General features: G+C 41.6%; 1 protein-coding gene across 3 annotated transcripts in view; it reads left to right on the forward strand.

Moving 5' to 3' along the window:
- erlin2 (ER lipid raft associated 2) overlaps window positions 1–14,087 on the forward strand; it is a 35,708-nt gene that overhangs the window by 14,629 nt on the left and 6,992 nt on the right. For all 3 annotated transcript variants that reach the window (XM_031300606.2, XM_031300607.2, XM_031300605.2), the window contains exons 4-7: window positions 10,640–10,686; window positions 10,917–10,978; window positions 11,187–11,312; window positions 12,354–12,427. In XM_031300606.2, the coding sequence (XP_031156466.1) occupies window positions 10,640–10,686; window positions 10,917–10,978; window positions 11,187–11,312; window positions 12,354–12,427 (309 nt within the window). The remainder of the gene's footprint in view (window positions 1–10,639; window positions 10,687–10,916; window positions 10,979–11,186; window positions 11,313–12,353; window positions 12,428–14,087) is intronic.

Genomic DNA, 14,087 nt, shown 5'->3' on the forward strand with positions numbered 1-14,087 from the left:
CGGGACACAGCGCTCCACAATATAAACAAAATATTGCATACTTATTGCGACACTTTCGATATATTGCAATGACGATATTGAGTCGATATATCTTGCACCCCTAGTTTTGGAACCTTCTGTCAAGGCTGTCCTGGAGGCAATCAAGATAAGGTTGCATTACCTAAACATGTGAAATTAAATTAAGTTTTATTGATAGACTCCCTGTGGAAATAACATTTCAATCAAACTAAGACTGGGCTTTTATTTGTCTTAGACTGATACTACTTAGCAGCCAATCAAAGCAAATGTACCTGTGTCCTGTACCGGGACCAAAGAACCTCTCTTGTGGAATTCACCTGGTCTCTACCTCTCCTCTCCCTTTCCTCCTCATCGATGATGTTAAATGCATCCAATCCTGCAGGGTTGTCCAGGTCACTAAGCATTTGGGCCAAGAATGAGCCAGGGGGCTGTGCATCACCTGCATCTTTGATGTTCTTCAGGCATGCCATAGTCACTGCAACCTGATAAAGGCAGTTACACAATCCTCAGAAGTTTTTTTTAATGTAATGTGCACTGATTGAACAGCCTAGAATTTTGTTGTACTGCTTTACAATTATGAGATGCATGTTAAAAGTACCTGGTCTTTGATGGCCAGGAAGTTGACCATCTCTTTCTGGAAAATCCTAGAAAGCCGGGCTAAGTGTGGTAGTACATCTGCCTGTAGCTATACTGAAACCACAAAGCGATATGTGCAGCAAAAACCATAGAGGCCCTTGGCTACTGGGCACTTACGGAGCTCAGTCTCCTCAGCCAAGGCATGACAGCACTGAGGTTCTTTTGCAATGTAAGAATTGCCAGATGCTGTGATAGCCAGCGTGTATCCTATATTTGCTGAAAAATATTTTAGTAGTGGTGTAAAAGATTAATAATAGCACACATTGCATCTGGAGTACACAATAATGACCAGAATTGTTGTTAAAAGCGGAAAGTATTTTCTCTCACATTTTAAGTCCTCAAGGCCCAAAGACTGTGATGCAGCTTTCAGAACAGCTGTTCTGTTGGCACTGTTCTGAAAGTACTGATGGAGCTGCTGTAAATGGTCCCTAAAGGTAGACATGTAGGGAACCTCAGCTGAGGCATCCTTGCATGCCAGGGCGAGGCGATGGGCAGCACAAGCAACTGGCATCAACCAGGGGAAGTCATCCTGGAGCTGCTTCGCTACACCATTCAACCTTCCTGTTACAAGAAAAGAGAAAGAAAGTAATCAAACAAAGGCATGCAATAACCAATTCATATTCAAGCCAACTAAAAACAAATTAATGCAACTAAAATGACTCTTTAACTCTTACCACTCATTACAGCAGCTCCATCTGTTCCTAGCCCATAGAGCTTATTAGTTGGCACGTTCTTTTCGTGCAGCACTTCCTTTATTGCTGCCACAATGGTTACAGCCTTCCCATCACTTACATTGATTAGGTCCAGGAACTGGCTGAAGAGCTGCCCTTCATTGTCCATACAGTGCCTGACAAAAGTCTTGTCGCTTATCTAAGTTGTAGGAACAACAAATAATAACTTGACTTGTAGTTGATCAATTGGAATCAGAAATGGCTTACATGAAAGGCAAAGGCTTCTGGATTATGCTTATTATACCAAAATAAAGTTTTGTATCATTCATTGAGTTTTATCATTGAATTAGGACAGAAAGGTCAGATTTGGCTTGGACAAAAGTCTTGTCGCATACAAAAATACAGTAATGTACGGTAGAAATTATACTTTATTGTGAATACACAAACATGCTACAATAACATCAGAGCATACGTAAAGTCATGGTGCCTTGGGAAAAAGAAAATGAGCTTGGAGGACTACATCCATACGTCTCAGCAATGACTCAAATAACGTATTGATGAAGTCATCTGGAATAGCAAAGAAAGCAGTCTTGCAGGACTCCCAGAGTTCATCAGGATTTGTTGGTTTCATCTTCCAAGCCTCCTTTATCTTACCCCAGACATGCTCAATAATGTTCATGTCTGGTGACTGGGCTGGCCAATCCTGGAGCACCTTGACCTTCTTCGCTTTCAGGAACTTTGATGTGGAGGCTGAAGTATGACAAGGAGCCCCATCCTGCCAAAGAATTTGCCCTCTCTTGTGGTTTGGAATGTAATGGGCAGCAATAATTTGTTGATACTTCAGGCTGTTGATGTTGCCATCCACTCTGCAGATCTCTCGCACACCCCCATACTGCATGTAATCCCAAACCATGATTTTTCCTCCACCAAACTTGACTGTTTTCTGGGTGAATCTTGGGTCCATGCGGGTTCCAACAGGTCTTCTGCAGTATTTGCAGCAATTGGGATGCAGTTCAATGGATGATTCATCAGAAAAATCAACCTTCTGCCACTTTTCCACTGTCCATCCTTTCACCAAGCTGTGGGCCTTTGCAAATGCAACACACTTTTTAGTTGTCTTCTGTTTAATGCTGGTTTGTGAGCACTAATTCGGCCATGGAGACCACTGCGTGAGAGAATTCGACAAACTGTTGTTATAGATACAGGGGTTTCTGGTGGCCAGCCCAGAAAAAGGGCTGGCCCTGGACTGTCGAAGCAACAAACGGTCCTCTCGAACAGTTGTCTTATGGGGTCTGCCTGACCTGGACTTGTCATGAACTTCACCAGTTTCTTCAAATCTTTTTCTTATCCTTTCCACTTGACGTTTGGATACATTGAAGATGTCTGCCACCTCAGCAGCAGACTTGGTCTTCAGGCTCTTGATGATCAGCACTTTGGTCTGTGGTTGAATCTTTGGCATGTTGTGAGAGGTCAGGTTGCACTTCACATGAAGGTCTGGTGTGCTGGAGTTCTTTTTATACACACCCAGGAATGTGTTAATTACAGTATTTGTCACAGGTGAAACTCTAATCTGTGATTGGTTGAATCATATAAAGACACGACAAGACTTTTGTCCAAGCCAAATCTGACCTTTCTGTCCTAATTCAATGATAAAACTCAATGAATGATACAAAACTTTATTTTGGTATAATAAGCATAATCCAGAAGCCTTTGCCTTTCATATAAACCATTTCTGATTGCAATTGATCAACTACAAGTCAAGTTATTATTTGTTGTTCCTACAACTTAGATAAGCGACAAGACTTTTGTCAGGCACTGTATATCTGAAAAATAAAAATAAAAAGACATCACAAACATGTATGGTTTACTCCAGTCCAGTTAATTATTGTCCTCTCAATTGACTGATACCGAATGTGCAGATCCAGTTGCCTTTTAACAGACACATCTGTGCTCTCGTCTACCGCCAACCCAATAGCCACAGAGGACTGAATCGTTTTCAGAATTGGTTCTTCAACCACTCTGCCCAATATTTCCAGCATCTCATCAATAATGAGGTGAGACCGGTAGTTGGTCTTTTTTCCAATCTAAAAGTAAATTAGGTACAAAGTTTTGATGGTTACCCCACTTAGACATTTTAGCCATTATCCTCCAATTATTCTCCTAAAATTGATTAAAGCCAAACTCTTTAAAATATGGCATCTAAAAAAGAGTAATTTGTATGTTTTTTAAATGTAATGTATTTAAATTTAATTTAACCTTATAGACACAACAAAATGGGCGTCACGTCATTGACCCTTCTACACAATTGTAGATTTCGAATTACATTTAATAAAATGCTTCAAGACTTCTTGCCTTTTCTCTTCTGCTCTGCTGTCCTACTCTGCCTCTTTACTCTCTCTCTCCCCTCTTTCCATACTTTCCTGTCTCACCTGTCGTCCTGTCTAATAATGGAATACATGGAGTAAAGTGCTTGATTAAGCAACCTACAAGAATGATATGAAATAACTCCTGCTTTCACATTTCACATACAGGAGACAAAGCACCCGCCTCCCCTACTAACCTCAGCTACATCATGACCTTTCTTTTCCCTACCAACCACTTTACCAAACTCATCAAAAAAATTGGAAAAGTTAGTGCTATGTAGGTCTGTCAACATTGGCCAAAAAAAGAAATTCAAATATTCATTCTAAAATAAATACCCAAGTTGAAATATATTTGAATTTCTGTTAGATATTCAGTGAAAATGTTATCTTCAACATTATTGAGAATTATTATTATTATAGGGGTTAAAGGCCTCACCTTCTCTCCTCCAAACATATATTTGATTGATTTTAAACATATTTTTGGTCTTTGTGGCCAAATAGCTACATTTTTGTTTCATCTGACCACAGAACTTTCCTGCAGAAGGCCTTTTCTTTGTCGATGTGATCGGCAGCAAACTATTTTTCCTTGCACGGCAGCCTCTCAGCCCATGGCGATGTAAAACACGCATCATCATCGCAGACCTGCTTTTTGATGGTTCTTGGTTAACTCTGGACCATCCTGAACACTTCTCTCAGCAGCCAATGATAGCTTGTGTTTTCTTTCGGATCGTGGCAGCGACACAACTGTGCCAATCCACTTTATACTTACAAACAAGTGTTTGCACAGTTATTCCCGGGAGCTGCAGCTGCTTTGAAATAGCTCCAAGTGACTTTCCTGACCTATTTAAATCAATGATCCGCTTTTTCAGATCCGTGCTGAGCTCCTTAGACTTTCCCGTTGTTTGTAGATGAGTCTGAGTGTATCAAACAAGCCCTAAAATGGGCTCAGAGAAGTCTTCAGCTGTAGTTAATCATAATCCACCACAAGAAGTTAAAAGGCCATGCCTCAAAGCTAATTTGATTGACACATCACCAAGATTGATAATTCAAGTTGCTGTATGTACAAACCCCAATTCCAATGAAGTTGGGACGTTGTATAAAACGTAAATAAAAACAGAATACAATGATTTGCAAATCCTTTTCAACCTATATTCAATTGAATACACTACAAAGACAAGATATTTAATGTTGAAACTTTATTGTTTTTTGCAAATATTCACTCATTTTGAATTTGATGCCTGCAACACATTCCAAAAAAGCTGGGACATGGGCATGTTTACCACTGTGTTAAATCAGCTTCCCTTTTAACAAAACCCAATAAGCATTTGGTGCAGCACAAGATGGCGTCAGGTGCGCCAGGTGTGTTTGGAGCTCTGGTAGCAGTATCAGTTTATACTGTGTTTTTAAGCAGTTTTGGTCACCGTTTTAAAAATTCTGAAGAGGGCTTTGAATATGATGTGTTTACGCAGCTGAAAATAGAGCGTTTGGACAAAAACTGTAGTCTGTCAGTAAATGCTGACAAACTTTGTGGATATGGCAGTGTTGCCTTGATCACCTGACAGTCTAAAGCTGCTTTCAAAGCAAGTTCCGGAGGAACCCAGCGACCCGATGCCTTTGGCAAAATATTAGCAATCTGCCTACTGCTTTCGGGAGATATCCATCAGTGTCCGGGCCCTACTGACTTGCAAACAGCGGAATACCGGCAAAAGAAGCCTACCATCAGCGGTTGCTGCCCTAACTGCGGAAAGGTGGTAAGAGCAAACGCCAAAGCAGTTGCTTGTGACTTTTGTGACGTTTTTGTTCATATAAGGTGCAGGAATATTGCTCCGAAATTGTATGACCGGGCAGTAAGGAATAAGTCGGATATCCCGTTGGTTTGTAACCGGTGTTGTGTGCGGGAAATTTGCAGCGGAAATGTCTTTGATGACACAAATGAATTGAGAACGTATGATGAGGACAGTATGGATGGAAGAGACTATGATTCACTCTGCCTTTTTAAATCGGAAAGGGATGCATTTTATTCACGTTAATGCAAGGAGTCTGCTACCCAAACCGGATGAAATCGGACACCTCGCGTCTACGTCTAAGGCTGCTGTGATCGCTGTATCGGAGACGTGGCTAGACAGTTCCATTCACGATTGTGAAGTGGGGCTTACAGGTTACTACGTTTACCGACGTGATCGCAACAGACACAGAGGAGGAATGTGCCTTTTTATAAGGACTGACATAACCTTCAATCCACGCCACGATCTACAGGTGGATGGCTTGGAGGCAGCCTGGGTGGAGTTAATTCTTCCTAAAACCAAGCCCATTATTGTTGGTGTCTGTTACCGTCCACCTAAGCAAACAGACTTCTATGAACTCCTTGAATCTGTCTGTTGTAAAAGCAATGTATGCCTTGAGAAAGAATGCATCATCATGGGTGATTTTAATACAAATCTATTATTGCCACGAAGTAGCTTGAAAGAGTCTCTCTCGTGTCTTTGCAGGGTGTCTGGTTTACAGCAATTAATTACTGAGCCTACTAGGTTATCTATAAATAGCCAGTCCATTCTTGACTTAATTTTGGTATCTGACTGTGGAATGATACGTCAATCAGGTGTGTTGGATGTGGCTTTCAGTGATCATAATGCAGTTTTTTGCACACGCAAGAAAATGAAATCTCAGCCAAAAAATTAGCACTGTTCTATCAAATACAGATGTACCAAACAGTACTCTGCTGAGGTGTTCAATCAAAGGCTGACTGAGAGAGACTGGTCTGATGTGCTCGACTGTAATGATGTTGATAAGGCTTGGGATTTGTTTAAAGGAACACGCCGACTTATTGGGACTTTAGCTTATTCACCGTAACCCCCAGAGTTAGATAAGTCCATACATACCCTTCTCATCTCTGTGCGTGCTGTAACGCTGTCTGACGCCCCCAGCATTAGCTTAGCCTAGCACAGATCATGCAGGTAACTGGTTCCAACTAGCCAACTGCTCTGAATAAGTGACAAAATAACGCCAACATGTTCCTATTTACATGTTGTGATTTGTATAGTCACCTGGTGTACAAATAATAAGGTCACATGAGACACAGCCATATTCTAACCGTATACAAAGTGGGAACTATATTCTCAGAAAGTGGAAGCACTGCTACTTGGGCGGAGTGATTAGCGCAACACCGAAAAGCACAGTTACTTCTGTCAACAAAACCAATGTGAATAGCTAGTTAGTAGCGAACGTGACTGGTGATCATGGCATTATGTGTACACCCTGTGACTATACAAATCACAACATGTAAATAGGAACATGTTGGCGTTATTTAGTCACTTATTCGGAGCAGTCGGCTAGTTGGAACCAGTTACCTGCATGATCTGTGCTAAGCTAAGCTAATGCTGGGGGCGTCAGACAGCGTTACAGCACGCACGGAGATGAGAAGGGTATGTATCGACTTGTCTAACTCTGGGGGTTACGGTGAATAAGCTAAAGTCCCAATAAGTTTCCTGTGTGTAACACCAAGGACCATGCTGGAAATAAGTATTTTACTTTAGCATGTTATCCTTTGGATTACTATTTTATCGTCTTGATCCAGAAATCAATCAATCAATCAATCAATCAATCAATTTGGGAACTGAGGACACTTAATTGTTGAAGCTTTGTAGGTAGAAATTATTTCCCATTCTTGCTTGATGTACAACTTCAAGTGCTCAACAGTCCGGGGTCTCCGTTGTCGTATTTTGCACTTCATAATGCGCCACACATTTTCAATAGGAGACAGATCTGGACTGCATGCAGGCCAGTCTAGTACCCACACTCTTTTACTATGAAGCTACGCTGTTGTAACACGTGCAGAATGTGGCTTAGCATTGTCTTGCTGAAATAAGCAGGGACGTCCCTGAAAAGACGTTGCTTGGGTGGCAGCATATGTTGCTCCAAAACCTGTATGTACCATAAAGTATCAATGGTGCCTTCACAGATTTGCAAGTTACCCATGTCATGGGCACTAGCACCCCCCCATACCATCACAGATGCTGGCTTTTGAATTTAGCGCTAATAACAATCTGGGTGGTCCTTTTCCTCTTTGGCCTAGAGGACGTGACGTCCATGATTTCCAAAAACAATTTGAAATGTGGACTCGTCAGACCACAGCACACTTTTCCACTTTGCGTCAGTCCATCTCAGATGAGCTCGGGCCCAGAGAAGGTCAAAGCTAAAAAAACGACTTCATTAGTTTTGATTTGGAGATAAATAAGTCACGTTAATGATTAGAGTAGATAAATGTAATTTTTCGCGGTACGTTGGTGTTTATAATGGATGCATTTACTACTGTTGCCAGGCAGCCTGCTTTCCCTTTACTTCTCTCTTCATCTCTACTAACTTCTTGTTTATTCACAGATTATTTAGTCTATACGCCCTCTGGTGTTTCAGAGAATACTGCAATGAACAATGCATTGAGCATAAACGTCCCCGTGGTGCCGGCCCCCGTAGATGGCGCGTGCGTATAACCAAAGCTTAAGACTGCCATGACATACATGTTCATTACAAGTGTATGTAAACTTTTGACCACAACTGTATTTGGCAGCGCCATTTATGAAACTGAAAGGAAGAGCACTCTGGGGAAGGTCTATCGGTCATTAAAATATTATTCCAGATTGATTGCCAGTTCAGACCTGCTGCAGGGAGCTGGATGTTGTTTCTCCAAACAGTGTCCAAAGAAAGAGGCCTACAGTATAAGAAGCCTTAATCAAAGGGTTTGTATATTGTGGCTACCACACTTTTGGAACCTGATCTACATTGAATCTTTGTGAATAGTGAATGAGACACCAGTCTAGCAATGAAGGTTATACCTGATCTCAACCGCAGATAAAATAAAATGAGGATCCAGGATGATGGAAGTTTAAATATCGGTCAAAAAATGTGCATAAACCTGTTTGCCTTGTCAATTAGCAGCCCCTCTGACCAAACCAGCTTTAATATTGACAGTTCAATTGTTTGAAATAATTAACAATATGTACTTTTATAAAACTAGTACAGTGCCTGTTGAAAATGTGCCTGTTTGCAACAGGCAGATTGCTGAGAGAGAGAGAGAGAGAGAGAGAGAGAGAGAGAGAGAGAGAGAGAGAGAGAGAGAGAGAGAGAGAGAGAGAGAGAGAGAGAGAGAGAGAGAGAGAGAGAGAGAGAGAGAGAGAGAGAGAGAGAGAGAGAGAGAGAGAGAGAGAGAGAGAGAGAGAGAGAGAGAGAGAGAGAGAGAGAGAGAGAGAGAGAGAGACTGACTGACTGACTGACTGACTGACTGACTGACTGACTGACTGACTGACTGACTGACTGACTGACTGACTGACTGACTGACTGACTGACTGACTATTGTTAACGCATTTAACACTTCAGCAGAGGTTTTAATTTCCATACAGGTTTAGTGGCTTAACGGTGAAGTAGGGGATTTGATTCACGGGGGTATTTTGGCGACGGTAATGTTATAAGTGTTGTAAGTTAGCAGTAGACTTAATTAACCCGACCCAGGGTGAGTCTGATGAAAACTGCTGTGTATGTCTTGCTTTATTAGATAGATGAATAGTGTAATACATTTAGGACATACATTGTGAATTGATGAAGGGGTACGGAAGTTCATCAGACAAGGCTGTGGGGATAGCCTGGCTCCGCCCTCCTACGTACTTCCGCTCAATTTTCATTTTCCTTCAGTATGCCGTCTGGGTTTGCGATATATTCGTGGGTTTTCTCCGGCCAAATCTTAACCGGTCCAATCAGCAAACAGAGGGAATGGCTGAGAATGATGACGTTGAGGTTGTGCGCTAGTTTGAGTTGTAGTTCCGTAATGCCGGCGGAGAAAGATGCGAGCGAAGCCATTCGGTCCGTTGTGGCAACGCTGCCGAATCCAGAAGGGGGGGGTGCTGTCGCCGCGTCATGGTAGGTGCACCGTATATTTTCCTGCCAATCACACCTATGATCCAGACAGCTAGCTAGACTATCTGTCCAATCTGAGTTTTCTGTTGCACGTCTAAAACAACCTTTGAACGTACACGTTCCACCAAAACAAGTCATCATTGCACCCGGCACTTAGCTCCGCCCATGACGATTGTGATTGGTCTAAAGAAATGCCAATAAACCAGAGCACGTTTCTCCTATACCGAAATGCTGTGTGGACTAGCCAGACCCTCCTCTGCAGCGCTGTGGAGGAAGAACTGGCAAAGCGAGACCAAGGTACCTCAGACCAAAAAGGTTGGGCATCACTGTCGTAGAGAATGTTGATTCAGCTCTTAGTGGTGTTGTATTGCATTCAATGATGCTGAGCAAGCCTTCCCGTAACTGCTTTCTCCTGTATGTACAACTGAAATCCAGGTTTCTTCAATTCAACATAGGGCTGGGCAGTATATCGATATTATCGATTATATGAGGCCGGATATAGTCTTAAATTTTAGATATCGTAATATGGCATAATTGTTGTCTTTCCCTGGTTTTAAAGGCTGCATTACAGTAAAGTGATGTAATTTTCTAAACTCTTGACCTACTGCCACTTCGCTTGTTTTCAAGCCATGATGTCTCCCTCTTTCTCATGGGTGGGCCAAATTCTCTGGGCAGGCAAAGCAGAGAAAGGGGAGGTAACCTTTCCCCTTATGATGTCATAAAGGGAAGATTCCAGATCGGTCCATCTGAGCTTTCATTTTCTCAATGCAGAGCAGGAGACCCAGGGCTCGGTTTACACTTATTGCCATTTCTAGCCACTGGGGGACCCTAGGCAGGCTGGGGGAACTCATATTAATGTTAAAACACCTCATAAAGTGACATTTTCATGTCATGGGACCTTTTAACTTATTGAATTGTCTGATTTCATACTGTGTTGATGAATTACTCCCAGCCTTACATTGTGTGTTTGGTATTTTCATTATGATGTCAGAAGCAAAAAAACAAAAAGTAAACATGAATCTCTGTTATCTCCGTTTTGTCTCACAGACAACGCTGCAGACAGATGAGGTGAAGAATGTACCATGCGGCACAAGGTAGGTCTGCTGTTTGATTGGCTGAAGTAGTATCAGATGTGTTCTCCAGATTTAAAACACTGAACATTTGTCTTGTACCCTACACGCTCCCACACAATACCTTGGGTGAAGTATTACACCAACACTGCCGGAGCACCCAAACTGAAGATGCAAACCCTTCATCTTGTGCTAGTGTTTGGATAAAAGTCCCCATCAAATAAATCAATGTTATGCGTTTGCTTTTCTTTCAGCGGAGGAGTGATGATTTACTTTGACCGTATAGAAGTGGTGAACTACCTCGTTCAATCAGCAGGTAAACCCCCAGTGTTCAACAGGCCAAAAAAATCAAACTATGGATTTATCCTGAATTCCTTGTTCACGTCTTTTCACATCTGAAGTCAACTTGGCATTGACAAACACATTCAACGTCGGCTCCAGCCGAGCCACGTTACCGACTGCATGTGTGATCTGCGTTTGCTGTCATTTGTGGATTCACTGAGCACTTATTTCCCTCTCTGCAGTGTACGACATAGTGAGGAACTTCACAGCAGACTACGACAAAGCTTTGATATTCAACAAGGTTCACCATGAGCTCAACCAGTTCTGCAGTGTTCACTCGCTGCAGGAGGTCTACATTGGCTTGTTTGGTAAGTGCTGAAGACTGGGCGGACTGGGTGTACACTAACAACTACTCTGAAACACCTCTCAGTTTCTTTTTAATGATAGAATGATGATCTACACAAACTGAGGGTTCATAGCACCCTTGTTATGGCTTGTCTTTACAACGTGGGCGGTGCCCTGTTATACACAGCAGCTGCTGAAGTGAGCCCACACTTGTGAATGTTAAAAACTATCCACCTAGCAAAGGTCCTCAGAAGGTAAACACAACCGTGGAGTAATGATGAGACACCTACAGTGTCATCATCATTATGAGTGGTTATGGGTGGTAAAAGGTTTGTTCACAGCAGGAGTCTTCAATGTTTTTTAGTTTTATAGCTGAAAGAGACACGGAGTAGGGACCCCCTACTACATATACTGTATAAAATTGCATATTGAACTAGGCCGGCTGGATGAAAATGAATGGATATTAATATATTATTTATGCATCATGTTTTATTGTTAAACATACATGTGGAAGGCACAGTGAATCCTTAAGCTTAACTGTTTGGCCACCATATTGGCTACCCTACTTATAGTAAGCTAATTTTCAATGTGTACTTTTATTATTTACTTTTTTTATTTTATTTTTTACAAATACTGTAGGCCAATTTATCTTTGCTATTAAAATGTTGGATTCATATTAAAGTATATTTTCATACTTATATTAATTTTAGAAAAACTTTAAAAACAAACATAATTTGCCCCCCCCCCCTGCACTAACTCTGAGGACCCCCTAGGGGTCACGGACCCCCTGTTGAAGATCCCTGGTTTACAGTAAGCTGATTGAAAGTTCCTTCTAGCTATGTTACTTTGAATTATGTTGAATAATTTCCAATTTACTGATAGTGTAGTCTATTTCAGTTTTGACCAGTCAAGAACTTTAATGAATTTAAAATATCTGACATAATCCACTCGTAAGAGACATTGAAATTAAACTAAACTATTTCTGCTTTTTAGTTTTTATTTTATTTCATTGTCATAAGTTCAGCCAGCCACCTTTGTGTCTTTCTCGTACTTCACCCCCACAGACCAAATCGATGAAAACCTGAAGTTGACACTACAAGAGGATCTAACATCCATGGCACCGGGACTCATCATACAGGTACAGCAAAACCACCAGAAAGTTTGCAGTCAAGACAAAGTTAGCAGCTAACAGCTGAGACCAAAACTTCGCTGGTCCAGTTGGGCCAAAACTAGGCCCCAGACCAGTTTTGACATTTGATGCATATTTTGATTCCTTTGCAAAACTGATTGATGTGACTTTACATCGGGATATGTTGGATGGATGTACCCATGTCAGCACATAGATATGTGGCATAATCTTAAACCTACATTGTATAATTTTTTGAGTTGATTCTTAGCAAAAACCCCTTTGTTCTTTCACAAATATGTGTTCATTCATGTGTAATTACTTCCACCAACTAATCAAAGTATTCTCGTAAGCGTAGAATCTGCCATTTAGAATCATTCAGAATACATATGAGCGAGTCACTCGAATGACGGCTGCCATGTTGCGCCTCCATCTTTAAAATACATTAGCCAAAGAGGGACATACCTCAGCCTTTCGCCCTCTTACACTCAGTGGCATCGTGACGAATGCCAGCCGGGAGATTACTCGCCAGAGAAGCGAAAAAGCAAATTAAAACGACAACGCGACAGGCAAAGCAACAAGACCAGAGTTAATATTGGAGTGGCTAGAACAGCTGCGTGTAAACGGTGGAGATACTAAGAGCTAATTTCGGGTTCGGCCACCGTAGGAGTTAAAACTCGCTCGGAATGGGAGGGGCTAGAAAGTAATATTCAGTTGGTTGTCATATACAATTTCACCGCAAGACCGGAGAAATTCTTACACAATGTAGCTTTAAATTAACTGCATCTCATCTGAACTGCAAAACAAAAAAAGCAACACATTTTTTTCTCCGCGGCAGTGTGTCCGCTTGAGATGATCTATATTTGGAGTTAACTAGAGCTAACCGCTAATCATTGCTAATCGTCGCTACCCAAGCCTTCAGTTAACGTTTTCTCTGTGCCCTTACCCATTAACTCTAACGTTATTTATGCACTTGAGCCCGAATACAATCCGACATTTTATGAAGTGTGCTGAAAAAGTTTTAAACTACAAGCCAGAGTTGTTTGAATGACAGAAATCTGTTCAGATGAGATCGTAATGAATGCAACACGGACACGTAATTCCGTTATGGTACACAACAGTTATTAGGATCCGCAAAACACAGACTAAAACACTTTATGTGATGATGAACAATGATCTAGAACAACCAAAATGAACAAGAATTAACTTTGGATAGCCTTTCTGTATGGATCATAGTATGGTTTTAAGGTTAAGTTGTTAAAGTGCTCATATTATGCTCATTTTCAGGTTCATAATTGTATTTAGAGGTTGTACCAGAATAGGTTAACATGGTTTAATTGTCAGAAAACACCATATTTTTGTTGTACTGCACATTGCTGCAGCTCCTCTTTTCACCCTGTGTGTTGAGCTCTCTGTTTTAGCTACAGAGTGAGACATCTCACTTCTGTTCCATCTTTGTTGGGAGTCGCACATGCTCAGTAAGTACTGCTAGCTTGTCAGTTGCAGAGTACGAGGGAGCGCCATGCAGTTAGGCGGGCATTATAACGTGTGTTCCAAAGTGACCACGTTTGTCTCTGAAGTAAAGGCTGGACTACAATAGAGCTGTTTGGAGCAGTTGGTGAACAGTGTTTTCTGTTGGAGATGGTAAGTCCCTTTGGAGTGGACTTTGGGC

Source organism: Sander lucioperca, chromosome 2 (genome assembly GCF_008315115.2).
Source record: "Sander lucioperca isolate FBNREF2018 chromosome 2, SLUC_FBN_1.2, whole genome shotgun sequence".
Lineage (NCBI taxonomy): Eukaryota > Metazoa > Chordata > Actinopteri > Perciformes > Percidae > Sander > Sander lucioperca.